The sequence below is a fragment of the Centrocercus urophasianus genome, unplaced genomic scaffold (genome assembly GCF_019232065.1).
Source record: "Centrocercus urophasianus isolate 14NV4802_14NV808 unplaced genomic scaffold, USGS_Curo_1.0 seq_30, whole genome shotgun sequence".
Lineage (NCBI taxonomy): Eukaryota > Metazoa > Chordata > Aves > Galliformes > Phasianidae > Centrocercus > Centrocercus urophasianus.
The window spans coordinates 9,376,535-9,399,083 of record NW_024884867.1 but is presented as its reverse complement, the minus strand read 5'-3'; the positions used below and the strand labels follow the sequence as shown (position 1 = coordinate 9,399,083).

Here is a 22,549-nt window from a genome sequence, read left to right as displayed (position 1 = left end):
GAAGCCAAGAGGTGCAGGCAGACATATACAGTGCACAGGTAACACAAATGCAATTTATGCCCGGTGAAAAGGAGAGTATTGGCTCAATCGGGTCCCCTACTGGTCCTTTACTTTGAGAAAAAATAAGCAATATCCAATCCTATGCATTGAGTTGTAGTTATATATATATATGTATATATATGTAGTTATATATAGTTGTATAACTAAAGCAGCACAGGACTGAGGATCCTGTGACTTATACAAACTACAGGGACTTGATACATCTTTATCTCCTGTTTAGAAAATCAGTACCATGAAGCGATGGCACAAAGAATTTTGTCAGACAAACTGCAGCTTGAAGTAAAACAATCAATCAGAATGCAGGGAGTGTCATCATTTTCCATTAGTTTGGAATCTCCAGCCCTGCCAGTAATCCATCAGTGGCTTTAAGACACATTTTGTATTTCAGGGTTCTGTAGCTCTGGGCTAAAAAGTCACATTTGTGGTGCAATCAAAACTTACGATTTGGTGCAGACATGCTAAAAAGTATGGGGAAAATAAAGGATTTTTATAGGCTTAAGTACCTTTTTCTTCTGATTTTTTTCCTCTATCTTTCTATATGCATTCACTAGCTTAAATATGGTGCACTACAGAAAACCCAAAATGTGGCAACTTCTTATCAGCACATACTCCAAATTGTAATCATTAAAACAAACAGATCTCCCTATCTCACCTTCAAACAAGCAGGAATCGTGCAAGTAAAGATAAAGCACCACACCTAGCAAGAAAAGCAAGATTCAGTATTTCTGCTTACTCTGTAACTTGAAAACGTCCCATCAAGTTTAGGTAAAGTTGGGTGCTGCTGTTTTTATCTCTGCTTTAAAAACGTATTTATGCATTGGTTAAGACTATTACATAAATAAAACCTTTTCCACATCAAAGGACAAAATCTTGTTAGATCTTCTCAGAGACAATAAGGAGTCTCCAGGACTAAGATGGCACGATGACAGCATGGAATAAGAATGAATTCAGGATATTTTATGGACTTCCAAAGTAGCAAGTAACTCTTTTCTTTTTGTATTCAGAATTTGGCTGAGGTTTTTGCTCTTTGATTATAGAGATGTTCAGAATATATATCTATTCTGAGCACTTCAGCAACATGCAGAATTCAAGACACCATTAGCTGTGACAATCCCTGAAGTCATGGATTATAATTTCTCTGCAGAAGGAGCATAATTTTAAGTCAAAAGTCACAGTTAAACATTTGGCTTTTTGAAGTCTGCCTTCCAGGAAAAGTCTTTAGAAACCACTTAAAATTTGCTGTTCTGCTAAATATTCTTGCCTGTACATGTATTTTCTTCTGGCTAGTTGATAGTTACAGGGAATAAACATTAAGTGATTTTTTTTTTTGCTTAGGTGGAAGAATATTTATAGCCACTTTATTATTATTACTGTGTTTACTGAGCTCTAACTTTCCCCAAGAGAAAGTGAAAGAATGACTTAAAATATGTAAATCAAGTTCTGAAATACACAAAACATTAAAGTGAATTTGAAGGAAGTAAAAATCTAATCAACAGTCTGCAGACTGTGCAGGAAAAAGAATAGGCATATACAGTAAAGAAATATACTGTATACTGAAGTTGCTCTTTTATTCTCTGGAGTACAGACTTTACCACAAGAATAAAGCACTAATCCCCTGTAATTCATTTTATAAAACTTACTGAAACTGTTTCCATTCTTCCCTCAGCTTTGCAGGATATGTTTGATGTTTGCGTGGTTAGCTGAGAAATACATGACATGGCATCACTTAATCCAAGGATATTAGAGGAGCGGGGTCTCACATTCCTTACAATAAATAGTCAGACTTAATATCACATTTACAAGGAGTTTGTACCTTCCATGCTGCCTACAATGGATCATGTGAGACTTGCGCAGCAAATGGTTTGCATGCAGCTTCACATTTCACCTTTGCCAGCTGCCCATTTCCATGCTACTCTTCATTCCTGTACATTTTAATGCTAACAAAGAAAAATCTGCTACAGAAAAGAAAGCAGAAAATTCCCTGCTAGACACGTGACATACCTCTAGTTAGGATTTAAGGGTGGGAATGTCATTGTCCAGCACAGGCCTTTGCTTGATGCTGTGGCTGACACACTTGTGTGATGACTCCAAGCAGACACATGCACGTGCAAGGTGGGTGGCTGCACAGAGAAGCACCTTCTTGCTGCTCTGTATGAATGCGGCCTGTATCAGTAAGCATCTTCAATGCTCCTGCCAGTTTGGCTGCAAATTCCACAATAAATGGGCCTTGAGCATCTAACTGAACCTCACTTAGCAAAAGCTTTGACCTGAAAGATCAAGAGTTAACCTAACCTTATGAGATGCTGAGCTCTGAAGAGAACAGGAGTTGACAGCACTCAGCCTTTTTGCAAGAGAACTCAGTCCCGCAGAGAATGCTGAATTTTTGCCTGTTTGTATCACACTGCCAGCTTTTCCCAAGAGCAAAGTAATGCCTCTCTGAAACAGAAGTGGTGTTTGTGCCATGCTTTCTTTTGCTACATTAACTTATTCCCTGGGTGACTTTCTTCCTTCACCCACACCTCTTTTACCCCTTCTAACAGTTTAATTCTTGGCGGATTTTCAAGGCAAATATTTCAAAAGAAATATTTCAGTAGAAATATTTCCTTGAAGGGATTTACATAGAGCCCAACTGCTTTGCTAATGAGGAATGTGTGAAGCTGTCACATCTCCTTAGAGACAGTTTAGGAGGACTCAGTGCTGCACAGACAGGACCAAGAAAGGGAACTTTTTCACCTCCTCTGCCAGTCATCAAACTTCAGCTCAAGGTTTAATTTTAAGTGTCAAAGCTCATTTGTGCCAGTCTGCCACAACCGTTGCAAACTTACTGGTGGCATTAAACGGATTCACAGTAGTCACATTTTTATGTATTTTAGTCAGTTTTGGAAGTGCAATGGCTTTACAATAATGCCTTGAGAGCCAATGTGGCCATGCTTGAGGTCTTCCCTATCAGACATTCCTGCACTGTGTACCAACTGACATCCTTGTATTAACTTCTGTGAGCTCCTGCTGCTTGAATCTACACAAGACTGTGGCCCCACTAAATGTTTAGTCAGGTTTTATAATCAAGTTTTCTCTCCAGCTTGAGCAAGAAAAAACAAGACTGTCAGACTAGAGAATAGATCATCACAATATAACAACAGTTCTGATTAATTTCATTAATTTAATATTGACATACGTCTAGGGGAAAAGTTCTGTATGAATCACAACTCAACTATTACCATTTATCTACCATCCACAAATTATTTCTAGGTTTGAGGGAAATGAAAAAAGGGGATTCCTTCTAAATCTGAAATTTCACAACTTGTTGAGGGTAAAATTGCCATCCCTAATAACGAGTGAAAACCAGAAAGATTTCATCAGTGCTGCTGAAAACATTGCTCAGGAAAACCAAATTCCCTGGTGTGTCTGATGCTTTCTCTATCTTTTTTTATTTTTATTTTTATTTTTGCTGGCCATTCAAACAATAACTATTTGATATAAATTGTTACTGCACAAAGAAACAAGGAATGAAAAATACAGGCAGCAGTTCTTCTAGCGTTGTAACTATTGAAATTATTTAAAACATCCTTAGACTAATATAAAGTCCATCATAAAAACTGTTGCCAAAAAGCAGCATAATTCACATACTGTACCATGAACGAATCCAGTTCTTAAGTGCTATAAGATACTGTTTCATTTGTTACCTTATTAATTAGAAATCTCCTTGAGGATTTAGCTCACACATTCACCAATTTATAGCCACAGAAAAGTGAAGGAAAGTGTCTGTCATGCACAGCTGCCCTGCAGAAATGTCAGATCTTACAGATGCTTTTCACACTGATATTGCATGTCACAACAATTTCTCCAATTTGTGGAGAAAAAGCACTACGTATTTCTGCAACCTCCATCCTTCCTCCTGTTTATACAGAGTGGAGGTCTGCAGGTAGCTCACAGTAACATCTCCAAGCTTTTGGAAGTACCATGTTATTTCATTCTCGCACAGAGCAAACAGACTGAGTCATACTCTACAGGATTAAATATTTCACAGCCCTGCATTGAGCATGAATGCAAATATTGGACACAGTGACTTACACTGAACTAAAAGTTAGTGACTAAATATTTATATCTAGATAATAAACAACTATGCATCTAGGGATTATTTCCATCCCAAATCCGTATATTATCTGCCAACTTACATCTTGTCATCCCAGCTCAGTAAATTCTTCCAACAGTGCAACAAATAAAAGCAGTAGTCTAATTCTATGATGATGGCATTGTGCCTCCCTTTTTTTTTTTTTTTTTTTTTTTGTTTAAATTTTATTTTTTAAAAAGGTTAATATTCTGAATTAGACTTTAAAATTACTCCAAGATTTACTTACTGCAAATGATTAGATTTCTATTTCATTTTATTTGTTCATGGGATTTTTCTGTTTATTGCTTTCTCTTCACTCTCTCATTTATCAGCACCCTGTAAAACACAACTTCAGCACAGCACTCAGCAGTGTGCTTGATCCAGATAACATGATTAATCCCTGTAAAACACACTGCAAGTTTTTGCTGTCTCACCTAAACTGTGATGCTCTGGTTGTCATGCTGAAAATATTATGATATAAGCCTTGCCTTGGTCTAATGTGCACTTTTTCCTTGCAAGCGTATGTTAGTTATTAAATGATAGCTTGAACAGATCAAGATTACTGAAATTTATTGTGAGTCATTGCAGAGGAGGAAGGTATGCACAGCTAGCTTCAGCATGAGTCACTGAAATGCAGATCCTCTTGGCTGGCCCATTCTGATAGGAATCTTGTTGCGGATCCAGCTTGTGTTAGCTTCTTAAGTTGGGAAAGGCTCTATTTTTTATTTTTTAAAAAGGGAAAATCCCTCCTTAACAGCCACATGTTGCCTGCTGAAAAAAAAAAAAAACAACTCCAAGTTCCTATTACTAGCTGTTAACATCATTATCTACTTCTCTGTTGTGAAGCATGGGGAGTGGAGTTAGAATTTCTAATGTAACAAGTAGTGATAGGAGGAGAAAAAAGCAAAACCAGAAAACTGCCATCCACAGATTTCTTTCAAGTATGACTCCTCTGACATTCCTAAACTAAAATTAACACTGCTTTCTAAGCCAAACTTTCTATTTGTATTGTGTGGAAAATAGAGGGATTGTATTTGGTTGGTGGTGTCACTTAGCAGCACATGGACTTAGGGATACTGCTGCCTCAGATGGATGGAGGGGAGCTAAACATCTGGAGTCAGAACTAAGGAGGACCTAATGCTAATTCATTGCTGCCTCAATGAATTGCGCTCCATTAAGCCCAAAGGTCACCTGGAAATAGGCATTTTTCAAAGATGCTATTGCTGGTGTAGCAATAATTTGGCATAGCGTAAAGAATTTGGAAATTCCATCTACTTATCTAAACTCTGACCATAAAAAATGATAGAGCGGTTACCACTTCAACAACTCAGCCAGTAACCAAGACAACAACTGACAGAACAGCCTGTGCTCAGATCCTGGATCCAGGTAGAATCAGACAGAAATGTTCTTTTCTGTCTGCTGAGATTTGCTGGTGTTTTACCACAGCGAAGACAGAGGGAATATGAAATTACAGAACTAGGAAATCGTTTAGGCTGAGAGACATCTAGGGATCACCTCGTCTGAGCACCGTGCTGAGGCAGGGTCAGCTCGATTTGGGAGAGCAGGACTGCTTCCAGTCTGATCTTGAATCGGACTTGCACCTCACAAAACTTGAACCTTTCTCTTCCCCTGAACCATGTGCTCCTTTTCATCCTCGTGCTGAGGAAATGAAAGCAGAGCCTAAGGCCATGTATAATTTCCAAACAGGTTATTTTCCCCACAAACTTTCAGCTTCTCATTTCCCTTATGTATGTTCTGGCAGTTTTGCACTTCCAGAACTGTTCATATATTTATCGTTTCCCCCCAAATGCACACCTAAGCACGTTTAACATCTTGTGTTTGTCCTGTGCAACAGGCAGTGCTGTGGCAATTCTCTCTCTCAGATACACACAAGAAATAAGATGGAAAACTGGCTTATGAGTAATTCACAGCAGTTAGGGATGTGGTCTTTTCAGTGAGTTAATTTTTTGCCATGTGTGAGAACACAGTAAAAAAAAATGAAATAGCAAGTGACTTCCTTGTATAAATCTAGATCCTAAAAACTTGCCAATATGCACAAGACTTCAGGGTGAACGCAGACAGTACACAATGTAATGCCATAACGTGATGGATCAGCCTGTAACAAAACAAGAAAAATAGAAAGAACTTCTTTTCTTAAACTTCCCTTCAGGAAACACTCCACTATAATTACCTGGAGTCTAATCACATTGACCAGGAAGACAGATTGAATTGAATCTGCCTAGGGTTAAGGTGGTGGGACCAAAAGATCCCAAAAGTACTTTTTTTTTTTATTGTTTTTATATGAATTATTCAAAATGTAACCAGTAGGAGTAGATTTCTCTACTTTGAAAAACAGTGGCTACCGTGCCATCACCAGACAAACCATCTGAAACTTACCTTTGTTTTGACTCTTCAAACTTGATTTCTTCTTTCTATTTTCTTCTATTTTTTTTCTTTTCTATTTTCTATTTAATATATTATCTTTAAAAAACTGTTTTGAAAGAATACTCTTTCAAAATACCTGACTTTAGTGAATTTGAAATCCTCAATTAGCTGATCAAGATATTTCTGACCTTTTCTAAATTATTATTATTTTTTTTTTAGGAAAAGTATTATTTTTAGTGCAAATGGGGGCTTTCTGAATTTCAAATGCTACAGTCCACTTCTGCCACTCTGCATCAGTTTAACCTCATCAAGACAGATGTCACGGGATGCTTGCTCACAGTGCAGGAAAGGGGGTAGTGGGACACTGTTATCCTTTTTGTTCATAACTTTAAACACTAAAGTTATCAACGTATGAGTTGATCCACTATAACTTTTTTCCATAATGTTTTAAATATATACATATATATATACCTGTATTAACGTTGTGCAGAGAAACACTGTTTTACATCAGGAATCCTGACAGTTCATTCAATGCGGCACAACTGTATGGAATTCCTGCAGTAAGCCTTCACTGCATGCAAGGCTGCTCTGAGGATGTAGTCAATGATGAGGAATTTAAACAGGGGAAACTAAATTGAATTTAAAAATTGTGAGAGAGGCTGGGAGAGAACTCTGCCTCATTGGACCAGATTTGATCACATCAGATATAAACCCTGAATTTTTCTCTTCTCCTCCAGTTACAAATGTTCAATCAAAGTAGCTCACTATGCCACAGCTCTGTTAAATAGGATGACTGGGGAATTCAGTACTGGGTTTACAAGACAGCAAGATTTTTCAGAGTTCATTGCTTGCAATGGACTGATCTTTGACTGCTCATGCAGTGTCACTTGCAAGCAGAAATTTGAAATAGAAAAAGCAGTTGTGTTTTGCTGTAGGTTGATGACACTTGGTTCCAGTCACCAGAGACCATTTCCTTTGGTAAGAGGTAATAGTGCAGATATTAATTGTAAATAGAAGTTGATATATAAAGCTATCCAAGTACTGAGGAATGAAAATCAGAAACTGAACTTAGAATTGAAAGCAAACTTTACTTGTACACTTCCAAAAGCATTCCAGTACTTCGTGGTGCCCTCACTTGTCACAATATCCCCCTCAAAGGGTAAGGACTCATTTACAAGTATTGAGGGTAACTCATGACAAATGAGTGATAACACCTGCAGAGTGCTGCATCTCCAAACCCTAAAGTCAGCTTTAACACAGAAAATAAACTTTCTGTGGGTTATAACTCACTGCAACGCAATCCTCATTATTACAGCAGGCAATTGTAAATGTGCTTAATGAAAAGATGCGTTTTTTATTACTGCGCCGTTGTACATTTCAGAATGGATTCTTACAAGAAAGTGAGTCCTAGGATGTTTCTGTTAATAACATTAACAATACAGAAGTATTGCTGTATTGTTTAGAGATGTCATATATCACCATAATGACTATTGCTATTTTAAGGTTGCCTTGGAACAAGAAAATTAGCTGTAACGATGTTCATTTCTCATTTGAATTCAATTGATTTTCTGTACTCATTGTAGCAAAGATTTAACTTATGTAAGAAAGTACTGAACTGTGTATTGATTTTTAAATTAAAAGCTTTTATTGTTTTTTCCTTTATGTTTAATTGTGAAATACCCTGTATGAACCACAGTTTTAGTTATATTGTATTCAAATTTTTCTAGCAAAATCTACCCAGTCAAAAATTATGCCTTTATTCTTCAGATGTGAGCAAAAACCATTGTTTTTCCACAATCAATACATAAATTAGTCAACACTTAACTTGCCATAAAAATAAATTGACTCCACATTGATTTGTCTCTCTCATGGTAGCACTAATATTTGTGTACAGATTGGAACTTGTTCTTCTCTCATTTTATTTTCCTATCAGTAATGTTAAACAAACGCTGGGACATTGCATGCTGCTGGCCAGACAAAAGGCAACAAGGAGAAGGATCCTGTGTGGGTACATTTAGAGGCAGCTCAATCTCATCACCTCATTAAGAGCTCAATGAAAACACTCCTTAACCTTTTCTCAATCTCGGTGATCGGCAAGAGGACTTTCAGCCTGACTTTATGATGGGAACAGTCAGGAGAAGAGGTTGAACTTTTCCCTGTGCTTTTCCATCTGCAAAGGAGTGTCCCAAGAGAATACTTCCCAGGCACGCAGGCAACACTTACAGTAATAACACTGACATTGTCGTGTGGTTCCTGGCTCTGGAGAGTTAAGGAAGTCTCGTAACAGAATATGAGATAGGATTTACAGGAAAACCCCAAAAGGTTTCATTGAAGAAGGGCACCAAGGAGCAGGACTTTGTATGCACGGCAGTAACAGCATATTTGTTAACCATGAGGTGACTTATCCTTTCCTCCCCACAGCTCTGGTTTAGCTGGGCACTACACTGAGCCTCCAGCCTGCCTCCCAGGCTGGCCACCCACCAATTCTTCATACTTAGTGATCACCACCCCACTGATGCTATCTACAGAAAGAGGAATGAACATGTCACATATATATTCACTACATCCTTATCTAAATGGCTACTAATATCAGTTTACTTTACTTCATGTTTCAAAACCAGAGAGATTTAATGATCTCAGTATAAGCCACCAACTTCTAAAAGCTACATGTAGGATGCAGGCAATTTCAGTGAGACCTGGAGAATTCTGGCCTACTGGAAGATTTAACAAGCAAATTAGTCTGTGGAATTATAAATGCTCTCTGAAATCTTGAATCAAACGTCAATACTCAGCTCACGGACATCTTCTTAAAACTATTTCCTAGAGCAGACATGTTTCATTTCACTGCCTTTTGCTTTCTGTTGCTCATTGATTGGCCTTCTTCCTACACTCACTGGAAAAAGAATAAAAGTCTTACTGAGCTGTGCCAAGCACTGCTACAGTCATTGCAAGAAAACAAAACATTCTCTTTTCATTTCTCACATTTTTCTGTTTCTGCAGTCCCATGGGCTCCACTGGGGTGGCAATATCTGAATCAGTTCAATTGAAGGAAGTTAGCGTCAAGCTTAAATTTTCATAGGGAAAGCTATTTGTTTGGATTTGTTATTTTCTCCTTTGTGTTTTTATTATTCTGCTTTCCTCTCTGTTAAAGAGAGAATACTAAGTGAAACTAACACAGCTGAAGGATGTTATTGGTATCCTTATTAAGTGTTACAACCATTACTATTTGAAAAGTAAGAAATATTTTAGTGCTTGAAACACGTTTTTAAGCTGGATTTCTTGTTCTTGGTTTAACAGCTATATTTGATCATAAATTTCTATAAATGGTTTGACTGTTTTTAAAAGAATGTACATATTTTAACACAGTGAAATTGCAGCCAGCATTCCTTTTGAATTTAAATTCTACTTTTACTTCATCAACAAGCGTATGGAAATGGGTGAGACCAGAGTGGAAGCATGATAGAAGGGACTTGTGCTGCTATAGTATAAAAGGCTTCAGAAGCATCCTGTCATTTCACAATCTACTTGAATAAGTTCAATTAAATTTACTTACATAAATTACTTAAGAAAATTTAAGTATGTAAGTTCACAAGTTGCCTGAATTTAAACTATTTAGAAGTACTCCATGTACTTCACTGGGGACATTTAAAATCTACAGCAGTGCAAGAGAACAGGCCCACTGTCATCTTACATCAATCTATTCATCCATTTCTGGATTTTAAGCATACCTGATAATTAAAAGCAAGACATAAATTATACTCCCAAAGCCATAGGTGTTTTAGGCAAGCAGGATTCCTAGCAAGTCCAATGTGTATACCATTGTAGAGCAGAACTTCACTGTACCTCTTAAATTTTTGACAAGTAATTGGGTGGTAGCAGTTAATTAGACATAAAAGCCAGCAGCATATTATTTCTAATGCTGAATAGGGTATTAATAACAGTTATCTTTTTGAATTAAATCTGCTGTTACAGATTAAGAAAACGTGAGAGCAATTGCAGCTTATGTTGCAGACTGTGTAAGTTTTTTGGTCCGAGGCCGAAGGTTTTAACCTGTTGCTGTTATTTTGCAGGATTTTGGAGCACAAAGTAGCAGGTCTTATGCTAGATTGATGACATTACTCTCCCCCAGCCTCCCAGCTTGTGCTATACTTAGTGTTCAAATGTAGTCTAAATCAAACCCCACCCAAACCAAATGATCATGTGCTCATCTGTTTGCTCTTAACCTATAATAAGGAATTATCTTTGGAACCTAAGGCAAAAACAAGCAAACAAAAAACCTATGGAGACAATTGGGATGCTTTTCTTTTTTGTTTTCTTTTCTTTTTTGTTTTCTTTTCTTTTTTGTTTTCTTTTTTTTTTTTTTTTAAGTAAAAATAGATGGTTTAAAAATACTACTGTGCAGTGTGCTGTAATGAGAAATGTGACATTTCTATCTGCATTCAAGGATCCCAGTAATCTTCACAGAGAACAGGCATAAATTAAAAACACAGTAATATTTGATGATCTGCTGGTAAATCACAGCACTAAAAGCATGAGGAGATATCTGGATAAATAAATCTAAGTGCACTTTATAAATGATCTTCACATAATACAACCAGAGTCCCACTGACCAGTTCCACCTCTTTGAGACCACCAGGGACATTCTGGAGAGTCCTCAGCTTGGAAAACATCAGCTAACAACACTTTTCATTTCTATGTCTGAAGTTTTTTCCTCATATCTTTTTCCCCGTCTCCTCCAAATTTGCACTAAGCCTAACAGAAATAACATGAGCTGCCACCACCTCAGAATTTAAACTACTGTTCTCCACTTCCACTGATGAGACAAAAAAGTCTTTTTCTCTAAGATTGAGCAAGACCAGCTATTCCTCTAGTTTCTTATTAGAATACATTAATTGAGTGAATTTTGCATGGCCTACTGAAATCACTCAGTTTGAATACAGTTTGTCTTGATGTTTGTCAAATTCAGAATATGAGTTCTCTTCTGTAGAAAGGACAGGTGCTAGATCAGAGTTGAATCTGCTCCCTTCCCAATCAAGAGGTGCTCTGCTCATCATATTCAGAAGGGTTGTATCTCTTGGTTCATTCATGAGTACATTATATTAGTGTAGAGAAAAATCAAAAGCAGAAACCATGAATAAAACATTTTCTGACGGCTCCAGTGTGAAAGCAGTCATTCACTCTGTTGCAAATTGCACAAGCATAAACACAGAACAAAGTATGTAGAAAGTCCTAAAACTGTACTTCTCACTTCATAGTCTTTTTCAGCACATGCAGCCTTTTGCTGTGATGGAAACAGAAGTCATTTATGTGTAATGGCTGGAAAAATACAATATTGTAGTCACAAATGCCATCCGAATTGCTACTTAAATTGCCCAGAGAAGTTACAAGAAACCAAGAAATCATCACAGACACTGAAGCTTTGAACAGCCCTCAGGATAGCCTAAACTGAGAGTTTCCATTTTACTTACCAGTATGTGGGTGAGCTGGATGGTTATAAGAGGAGATCCTGACAGGTTGTGGGACAACTTGGGAGGAGGATCTACTTTGATAGAGATGAGATAACTGGCTGCTGAGATCATATAGCCTTTGTAAGCAGCAGCTTCAGCGATCCTTAAGAAGAAATAAGTATATTAGATAAGTAGGAAAAGAAAGCCTTTTTAGTTCATGCTAGTATTGACCTCTTTCAACTTGGCCTGGGAAATGTTGCTCCTGTCTGAAGCAACTCTTGGAATAATGTCACAGTAGTGAATTATCCAAGCACCCACTTTCCCAACAAACTGCCTCAACCAAAGGGTTGTTGAGAGAGTGGGAGAGATCATTAGGGAGACTGCAGTGAAGTAAGGAGTATAAAAATAAACCAAGCAAAGAAACACTCGTGCAAAGAGAATAATTGAATAATTAAACATGCATACTAGTCTGAAGCATACACTGGCATTGTATGCAATGAATAGATTACATATGTTATGCATATATTTAGAAACAATTTATAGTTTTACTTTGAAAACAATGACTATTTCCAGTAACATTTGTTAGAGAGCAGCTGGGGACAGAGTACAACAGAGGAAGGCCTGACTAAACATCTGATTAGCCCAGGTGACTTGTTTTTTTTTCCTGAGCTGTATGGTTCTGCAGTACATGGTAAGAACATTAATTTCTGCCTTCAGGCCTTCAGCTATAACTTTTGACTTTCACATTTCTGTGCATTTAGGAATAACTAAAATCCATTCAGCTGCAGTGTAAAATTTTTTACACTATCAGTAAAAAAGAGTGTGCAGCTGTAAAACATTTTCTGTCATTCAACTCTTCAGCATATGAATGAACATTAATTACAACGAAAAATTAGAGCCAAGGTGAATTAACCATCAGCTTGGGTATCCAAACAAGGCATACCACTAGAAAGAGCTGTATTTGAAAGACACATTAAAAACTATCTTATATCTGCCACCTTTTTGCAATGTTTTCTTGTTTTTCCTAGTAGAAAGAAGAAAAATGTCAGATATTAAAGTAACTTCATTCAGTTCCTCAGCAAGATCAAATAAAACAAATCTCATTTAGCACAACCCCAAGCATCAATTCTTAGTTCTGATCAGGAAGAAAAATCACTATAAGACATTAATTCTTATCCCAGTAACTAGAATGAGCAGCCCCTGTTTCTTCATGTCAGTAAGAATTATTGCACACTAATGACGCAGATCCTTCACAGCCACCTGCTAAGTGCTCTTTTTTTAAGAGAGCAGGGAAAGCAACAATGCAATTTACTACATGATTTTAAAATGCTATTTAGTAGTAGTCATGTCATTATCTCAGTGTGATCAATCTGGTCATAAACCAGGAACCTTTACCCAGGATATCACAAATGATTTCCCGCGATCATGACCTTCCATGTAGCTGTATGTAAAGAAAGGAAAGTAATCCCTAAAATAAATGACAGCTGAGATGCTTCTTCCTTCCTTCTGTTGTCATACATAATATGATGAAAGCCACAGTATGGAAAAGATAGAAAGTGTGACCTAATCTAGGTATGTTAGTGTAGATCAATTGAAAACATACAGTCATACTATCTTAAAAGAAAAGTGTAATGATTTACAAGAATGGCCTTGCAAAATTCTGTGGGGATCTCTCAGACTGAGAAGTATATGGGTCTCCATTTACTTTATCTTATCTGCTAACGATTTCATTGGTGCAGCATATAAAACAGAAGGTCTTTTAAGCATTGCCTGGTCTCCAGTTGTAAAATTATCTTACAGGTTTCCAGGATTCAGATTTTATCTATGGAGAGATGTTGTTTTCTTACTTGTTTCATTTAAGTGCAAACTTTATCTTTATATGTGTCAGGAGAAAAGATGTAATTTGCCTTTTGTAAGACAGATTAAAGTTATGAAATTCTAATAGCAGATCTGATGAACAGAAAGGGAAGACAAGGAAAGACAAACGTTGCCATGGGAATCTATTTTATTATGGCATAAAATAAAGCATCTAACTTAAGATTTAATCTGACCCTAGTTAATGACTACATGTCATCAATATTGCAGAATCAGGATCAAGGCTCATAATTTATTTACAGTCGATAAAGACACGACTGCTGTAAAGGTAATAAACAAGCTGTTACAGCATGAGAGGTCTTAGGTACTTACTTGGTATCCATAGGGTTGATACTATGAAAGAAGTAGTGCATGTTATGGTAAAACATGCCGACAATGGTGATCCAAGCTGTGAAAAGGAAAGAGGCAACAGATGTAAGCAAGAGACTTTTCTCTCCTAGAATTAAAACTTTATTACGATCTTTGGCTTCTGTAACAATTCTCATTATTGAATTCTCAGTATTTTCTAAAATAAGTGAAGAAGTAGAAGTTAGGTATTGAAATAGAAGCAGGCTTGCCCTATGCAGCTGTACTTCCAAAATGAGTAAGTTGTTAAGTACTCGTTTGTCCTTGTAAAACTCCTACATGTCACCAGAATGGCTGCATGGCTTATGTAGTCAACATCTCAATGGTAGCTACAGTAACTTCAAGGCTGTTTAACCTCTATGTACATTAACATTAGCAGTTTACAAAACTTGAGCACAGGCAACTGGTTTCTGCTTCAACTGCCTGTTCACTGTCTGCATTCCAAATATTTATGGGTTCTTCAGCATCTGAGAGGAGAGAGAGATGTGTATTTTATAAGTGCCCTTTATTATCCCTTTTGCTGGGTTCCAAGGATTTATAACTTGAAATGCTTGAGGCGGAGCAATAAATGTTTAGGTTAATTCTTTGGATTGTGTCGTTCAGCATAAGGCTGAACTTGTTCAGAAGTGAGTTTTGGCTGCAAAACACCCCTGCATAGTATCTGCAGCTGACTTTGCATTGTGTGAATAAGGAACCAGGCTTTTTTCAAGAGACACGACCAAGGAAAAGTCTGTGTGTGTGTCAGTTCTGTGGATTGGGGGTTAGGGTACATAGGCTGGATTTCCAAAGACTTAAGGATCCAGGTAGATACTTTTGTAAGCAGATTTCTTCAGTTCTTGATTACATCACAGAATTAGGTTAAAACATTTTTATTTTTTAATTTTGACTGAAATTTCAGATTTTTGCCATCTTCTCACTTTTTGAGATAAGCTAAAATTTTACACAGGCATGAATTTCTTAGTTCTGCCCCATTGCCTTGACTGTTGTCCACATCTTTATTCTGTTTCTGGATATGCTGTTGCTTAGCTCTGTCATTTTATAGATAAATTTCATTTAAAAATGTTAAAACAGATTTTGCATGGAAATACAAGTAATGAGGGATCTGGTAACCTGAAATTTCTTAAAAATAATTAGTTTGGATGAATAAAAATAATTTAAGAAATGAAGGCTTTTCTCACATAAAAAGACATCATCATTAATAGCTGTCTTCTCTGCAGTCTAGCTGTGTTATTCAAGTTGAATTCAAGTAATAGGAATATTATTCAAGTAAGATGAAGAATTCTACCACGTTGGTCATTCATCAGTGTGACAGAAGAGCTGTTGTTGATTTAGAACTGGTATGATCAATTGGTCATTTGTAAAAGTAGGGCAAACAGAAAACTGTTTTCAACCAGAGTTATTCTTGAATATTTCCATACTCCTGCTCTCCATTTAATTTTTTCTTACCTCTTTCTTGAAAAGCTTCACTGGGAATAGAAATATAACTCTGTCCTCGAGATGGAAAGCGATAATGGGACAAATTCAGAGTCTTGGAATGCATTTTGGCCAAAGTGTAGTCTGTGTGAGAATCCAAACAAAAATGATGACAGAATCAATTGCCTTTATTACAAACTTCATGAGTATGTAGCTTTGCTTTTCTAGCAGCTATTGCAAATCTTGACTCTAAAATTCCATATGTTTGCAGAAAGTAGAATAAATTCCTTGCAAAGAAAATTGCCTTTTCTACCCAAATTCTTTATGAGAGGAAAGGCAGTACACAGGGTGCTAGTATATGGTGGATCACTTCACCCATGCTTGAAAAGCAGATTGATAGCACTATCTTCTATCTTCCCTTTCCACTGACATTTGAAAGTGTAATTTCAGAACACTTTCATTGAGAATTCCAGTGTCCAAGACAGCTTAGGGAGTGTGTGTGCAGTGATTGATGGTACTAGTGACTGCTCAAGTGAGTCTCAATGAAGTAGAATAAAAATGCTGGAACAGATCAATTACCTTTGCTACCTGTAGCAGATGAAATTAGGTTGAGGATGCAAAACAGTGGTAAAAGAAAGCACTCTCCTGAAAGGTTTAAACTAGACTCCTCTCCCCAAATTGAAGTTTTCTAGTATCTGTACAGTTGCAAGTTGCGAGCACTGAATAAAAGCTGTGGGCAGTACTTTAATTGCCTACTAGTATAGTCTGTGCTGTGCTAAGTCTTTAGTATAGTTTTATTGGGTTCGTATGTGAAATCATTCCCCAGACAAACTCAAGAACTTCAAGTGCAGTTAGAGATGATTACTTCTGAACTTTCTGCAGCTGAAATGGCATTCAAAAGAGAGAATAATTTGTTCTGATTTCCTCTTAAGTGTTAGCAAAGTAGAGGGGCTGCATGCACAGAAGCATTCAGGACACCCTGACAGGCCAAACAGAGAGAACAGCTCTGTTAAATCCTACCTGCTATGGATGATGTACCCTCAACAGTTAGAGACATCGAGTTTTCTTCCAGATTGCATGTCATATGCACCATCACACTGTCAATAGTTTGAATTAAGCTTCCAAATATATGAGCAGTCTGAGAGAAGAAGAAAGATAAGGCTCTACAACAAGAAAAATTGAAGTTCACAGCACAAAATGCCAAGGTGCCATGATAAATTCCTGTGTAAGTCATTGTTTGTCTGTCCAAAAAATCATGTGATTTTCTCCTTAACATTTTCCACATAGAATGGATGAAATGTTATTTAAAGTGATGTCACACAGATCTTGTAAAATACTATGTTTTATGGAGCATTTCTAAAGGACTCTTTGCTCCTATCAGTATTTGTCAGTTATATTCAGGATTCAGAAAAATGACATCAAGAACAGAACAGATTATTTTGGCAATATTTAAAGACTTGGATCAGACACTCATTGGGACATGATTTTAAACACACCGTAAACCAGCTCTTCTTTCATCTGTACTAGAACATTCCCCAGTACAAAACTACGTGGGAAGTGTTTACATGTCTCCTAGAAAACAGTCATCAGAGTGAACACATGTTTTAATGTGGAAGAAATCTACTTGATTTGATATTTCCTTACACAAAAGGCAATCTAGGAATCTAGGATTTTAAGCTAATAACTTAAATCCATTAGACATCTATATGTCTTTCTTAAAAGTGCCTTAGGATTCAGTAACACCCTGATTTACATTAGTAGTTGTCCTCCTCACCCATTTTAAAAGCTTTCTGTTATGAAATTTGCGTTCCCTTGAGATTCAAATAAAAAATCTCAGGAAATGCCTGGGAAAGTATTTTTCTGCATTCAAATTCAGATGGGTGACCAGAAGAGAAAGATCACTGATGCAGGTTGCCTTTCCTATGTCAGATGGTAGCTCTGTCAAAGTTTCACTCCACTGAATTAGATAAGTGCTGCTACATCCCTCATGTGTTCTGAAAAAAGTCAAACTACAAAAAAATATAAACACACTAATCACAAAAGTGAAAGGCTCAAAAATAAGAAGCTAACTTTGGGGCAAGAGAGGTTAATGCTGACTTCATTGACAATGTTTGTTATTTTATAAATACAGGTTTAGCTTGTTTCTTTCATCCGGAAATGTGTGGAAACATACATATAAAATTTACCTGCTTTAGCCTTAAAAACCACATCTATTTTTCAATTGTTTTGTAGGGGGATCTTTATTTCAAATACGCAAATGGGATGAGACCAAATAAGTCATCCTGCTAGATGTAGCAGGAATAGAGGCAACCGAATTCTTTACTGTCTACTCTAAATCTCACATCTGAATTAACCAAGAAATCGAAGCTCATTTCTCTTACCTCAGGTATTTCAGGCCAGTTGGGTAATAGCAGAAAGTCTTCAATAACTTTCAAAAATGCCTGAAAGAGTGAAACAATGTAATTTTGTTTTTCATCTGGTACACCTCCTGGCAGGCACACAAGGCAGATTTCTTGGATTTCCTTTGGTTTATTTTAAGATTACAAACTTTATTTTTCATTCTAGCCAGGTTCATCCCCACTGCAAGCATTCCCATCACGTTTTATGTAGTATTTTAAATTAATGGCTTATTTATTAAAAGTATCACCGCTACGAAGCTCACAGAGCACAATAATTACATCTGATGTGACAACAACGGATCTTAGGGGAAAGAATGTATTTTCCTAGTTTGTCTAAACTCATACGACATTGGAATGACTCTTCATCTGTGATTACATATTTCATCAGCACTGCATATAAATTTGGGCTCCACCAGCTGCTAAATTTGATTATTTCCTGCTCAACTTTTTCACTTTTGTTTTTGAGGTCAAGATCCATCATGATGAGCACTGTTCATGATACAGACTCTGTCCTAAGGAGTCTTGCTAACAGAGATAAATGCAAGGAGGAGATAGGGAGCAACAAAAATGACCAAAAAAATCAAAAGAAAAATCACATTCCTGCTTAAACATCTCTTTCACGTACCTTAAAAGCATTGACTGAATATAAAAGTCTCATTGAGAAACACAGAAGAAAGCAGCACCAGAGTGTTTTATGAGCACTTTTTTATAAGCAGTGAAACACAGGGCAGTACCAGAGCTTTTCTATAACCTTTTACTTCTAGCAACTGCAAGCTCTGTGCTGCCTCTCTGAAACACTGAGTGTGGCATGCATAGAGTTTATCTTAAAGCCAAGACCCAGCCCTGACTGCTGAGAGCTTTCAGGAAGCATCTCTTCCCAAGACTCAGCAGCACTTCAGAATTAACACAAAAAGGATGTATTAGACTGCTAGAAGAGGAGGGAAAGCAGGAGGACTGGAACTGCTAGGCAGAACAGAATTATAACAGAAAACGTGAGTAAGATTTGTCAGAAGCAATGCATTATGTCAGTAATCAGACAGCTTATTGCATATCACTTACATCAGATTTTCTTGTGCTGTGAGGCATATGACAACCGGTAGAGAGATACCCTTACTGAAAATAGCATGCATGCTTGGTGCTTGTCTTTCAGGGAATTAACTTCAGACAATACAGAGCCTATCAGTCAGACAAGTGACACAGTCTGTGTGTATGAACAGAACTCTGATGTTGATTTCCCAAAACAGATTTGCTAACGATAATCATCTCCCGCTTTTCTGTCTGCACATTACTTTCACAACTCACAAAGCAACAGATAGTGTGATTGAGCAATCAGATCACAACTGAAATGATGTGGGCGGCAGGTGTGACATGTGACAGGATGGTGTGCCATTTTCAAATTAGAGCCCACACAAAATTTTCAGCAAAACAAAGGGAACAGATAAGAGATTTTCAGAATGATTTTTGCTCTGCATTAAGTCGTGATTCACAGAGGCCAAGCTTTACATTTTGTTAAACCTTTAACAGAAACTGTCAAATGCCAGCTGTGTGTTTTCAGAGGCATTTATTTGTACTGTTGGTCCAAGTAAATAATCCTTGTCACCCTGGTATTACCCACAGGCTTAAAGGAACAATCCTTGGTGAGGCCAGAGCTGACGGTTACTATAATAGTATTTTACCCTGCTGAAATCAGGGAATTAGCTGCCCATCATATTTCAGAAGGCTTAACTTTATGTTAGCAAAACGGGCCCCTTGTCATCAGTTCAGACCATGGAAAATGCCCTACACTATGTATGACATGCATTGAGCACACAGCTGAAAAAATTAATTAGAAATTATTTTCTATTTTTCTATTTGCTGTTTAACTAAATCTTTAATGTCTAGTCATTGTTCCAAATATCTATAAAACTCAAGCATTATATACACATCCCCAAGAACTAATGGACTATTTTCTCTGGTTGTTGGCTCACTGTCTGCTATTCTCTAAAACTGCTGCTGCTTACTTCATACGTAGATTCTGCAATCTGCAAAAACTTTCATAGCTGCATTCCATATTCCACCTGCTGGGGAAATTTGAATGTTATCTGGATCCAGACACAGAATTTAGAAGTTTACCTCTGTCAGGCTTAGAGCAGTATTTTCTGACAAGGATTTATTGGGCAAGCTGAATGAGACATTCTCCAGGTATTCCAGCAGGATGTCAGAGGAGTGGAAGTTGCCTCTCTCTTTGGTCAGATTAGTTATGATGGGATGATAGGCGTTTGTAGACAGCTGCAAGAGAGAGATACAACTCACCAGCTCATTCCAAACAGCAGATGCCATTTGTGATGTTAGCTCAAAAGGGAGCTAAGGGGCAGTTTTCAGTTCTCCAGGAATCACTGTAGCATTTCTAAGTGGTGCAACTTCAGGGCTACCCATAAGCATTTCTAGGGCCAAAAAGTCTGGGTTGAACGCTTCCCAGCACACAACAGAACCTGCTAATGGGTGTGGAGGGTTGTTTATTTGTTTATTCTTTCTGTGTTGATGCATTTTTTCTGTATTTTGAGGCACAGCAGACGGCTGTAAATTACACATAGGAAGTTACACAGACTGAACAAATAGGATGGTCGGAATTTACATGTATATGTTCATTTGTTCATTAGCAATTCAGGTCCTATCTGACATGGTTTCCTGAAAGTCTAAGAAGTAATAAAACTTCAGCACTCCAGACAGCAAGAAAGTGGAAATACACAGGAATAACTGTGTGCATGTAGGCTGCCTACAGCTAATTGCAGACAGATGGCATATGAAAAATAAGAGAAGTTATCAAAACTTTTTTGGATGTCCTCCATCTTCAAAATCCACTGAAATACTGTTGAACAAGTTTCTACTTGTTTATACAGAGGAATTATTTTTATTAGCTTTGAGTTCCTGTTGTCTATCCAACATTAAGAGTTCTGTAGCTCTCCCACCTTTCAATGCTGGCTGAAAATACTCCCTATGCATATCTGAAAGCACTTATAAAAATACTCAAGTACTAAAATAATTGTCACTAATGATATCTGTAAAATGTAGATCTGTAACTCTGTATTTATAACAAATCCTCATGTTTTAGAAAAGAGTTATGAGGACTATCTTACCACAGGTTTTGGAGTAGTTGTCATTGTAGACCACGAAAGAGTTGAAGAGAGCAAAAACTGCACACCTGGGGAAAATTCATACACAAAGGAGTTGAATTAATTTAGGAAAAGTAAATTTTAGAAATCTCCATATCTTATCAAGTACAGATAACATGTTGTGGGCACTTCTGATTCGTTTCTGTGTGGCCGAGTTCTATTTGTCTATATGTGATTCTTCAGCATCATATATTCTACAGCATAGGGACTGAGAAGATACAGACATTGAAAACAATCAGAATACTATCAGCCATGGGTTCCAAATGCTAATGTTGTCTAAATAAATATTTATGTCTTGAGTCTAAATTTCCTGAGTGGCAAATAAAATAGTGCAAATTCAGAAAGACTGTAAAAAAAAAGCTCAAAATCAATAAAATATTTCCATTACTTTGTCAGAACTGAAGTATCATTCAAATAAAAGAACATGGGTAGAAACATTGGCATATTAAACCTAATGTGGCATTTTAGTTTTGCATAAAGCAACTAATAGGAGTCAAGGAGTGAAAACAACTTTCAATAGTAGCCAGAGAATATTGCACATAATGTGGCTGCTCAGTGCTTTTAAGTTGATTTGAAGCAACAGTAAGGTTGCTATTAATCAGACGGGCTTCAGCAATAAATATCACCCCCTAGAACTACACCCACTGAAAATTACCATATAAGCATGCCATAAGTGATCTGCCAAGACAGAAAGAATAAACTCCATTTGGAATGGTTTTCAGCCGCTCCATTTTAAAAAATATTGATTCCTTCTCATGCAAGAGAATTTATGGGTCATTTATGGGTAGAGAAATAAAATTTTCTTCTCAACTACATCTTCCCAAAAATTTATGTTTGCCCAAGAGTATGGTATTCCAGCATAATCAAACAGTAGTGGAATATGCTGGGCATATTTTTATCACGGGTCCGAATGTGATGTGATTATTCTGTTAAAGAACAGGCTGTCCTATAAGTTTCTTATGTCAGAACACATTAGTCCAGTTTCATCACTGTTTTGAGGTATCCAAGCTCACTCAATAAACAGATACCAAGAATAACTGATTCACTGTGTTGATTAGTCTTGCAATGTCTGTTACTGCCTCTGAGAATGTCCCAGCTTTATTCCTAATTCCAACTGGAAATTAAAATAAATAATAAAATCTAATCAGTCCGTTACTTTGTGAAAAATCAAAAGCTCAGTATTCCACATTTCTCCAGTTCAGTTTAACACTTTAAAATAATATTGCCTTTGTACTTATAAAAAAAAAAATACATGATGCCCCTTTACATTTTAATTCCCATGCCTCTAGAAAAAAAAAAAAAAATGCACATCAAGTTTTACTTTCATTTTAGATGTTAGAAATTTATTTTAGATTTTTCACA

At 36.9% G+C, this 22,549-nt stretch overlaps 1 protein-coding gene across 3 annotated transcripts in view; it reads right to left on the bottom strand.

Moving 5' to 3' along the window:
* Window positions 1-22,549, bottom strand: part of ADGRD1 (adhesion G protein-coupled receptor D1) — a 125,813-nt gene that overhangs the window by 87,235 nt on the left and 16,029 nt on the right. For all 3 annotated transcript variants that reach the window (XM_042829287.1, XM_042829285.1, XM_042829286.1), the window contains 7 exons: window positions 21,152-21,216; window positions 20,148-20,303; window positions 18,018-18,077; window positions 16,657-16,774; window positions 15,670-15,780; window positions 14,191-14,266; window positions 12,025-12,166 (listed from right to left, as the gene is read on the bottom strand). In XM_042829287.1, coding sequence (XP_042685221.1) covers window positions 12,025-12,166; window positions 14,191-14,266; window positions 15,670-15,780; window positions 16,657-16,774; window positions 18,018-18,077; window positions 20,148-20,303; window positions 21,152-21,216 — 728 coding nt within the window. The remainder of the gene's footprint in view (window positions 1-12,024; window positions 12,167-14,190; window positions 14,267-15,669; window positions 15,781-16,656; window positions 16,775-18,017; window positions 18,078-20,147; window positions 20,304-21,151; window positions 21,217-22,549) is intronic.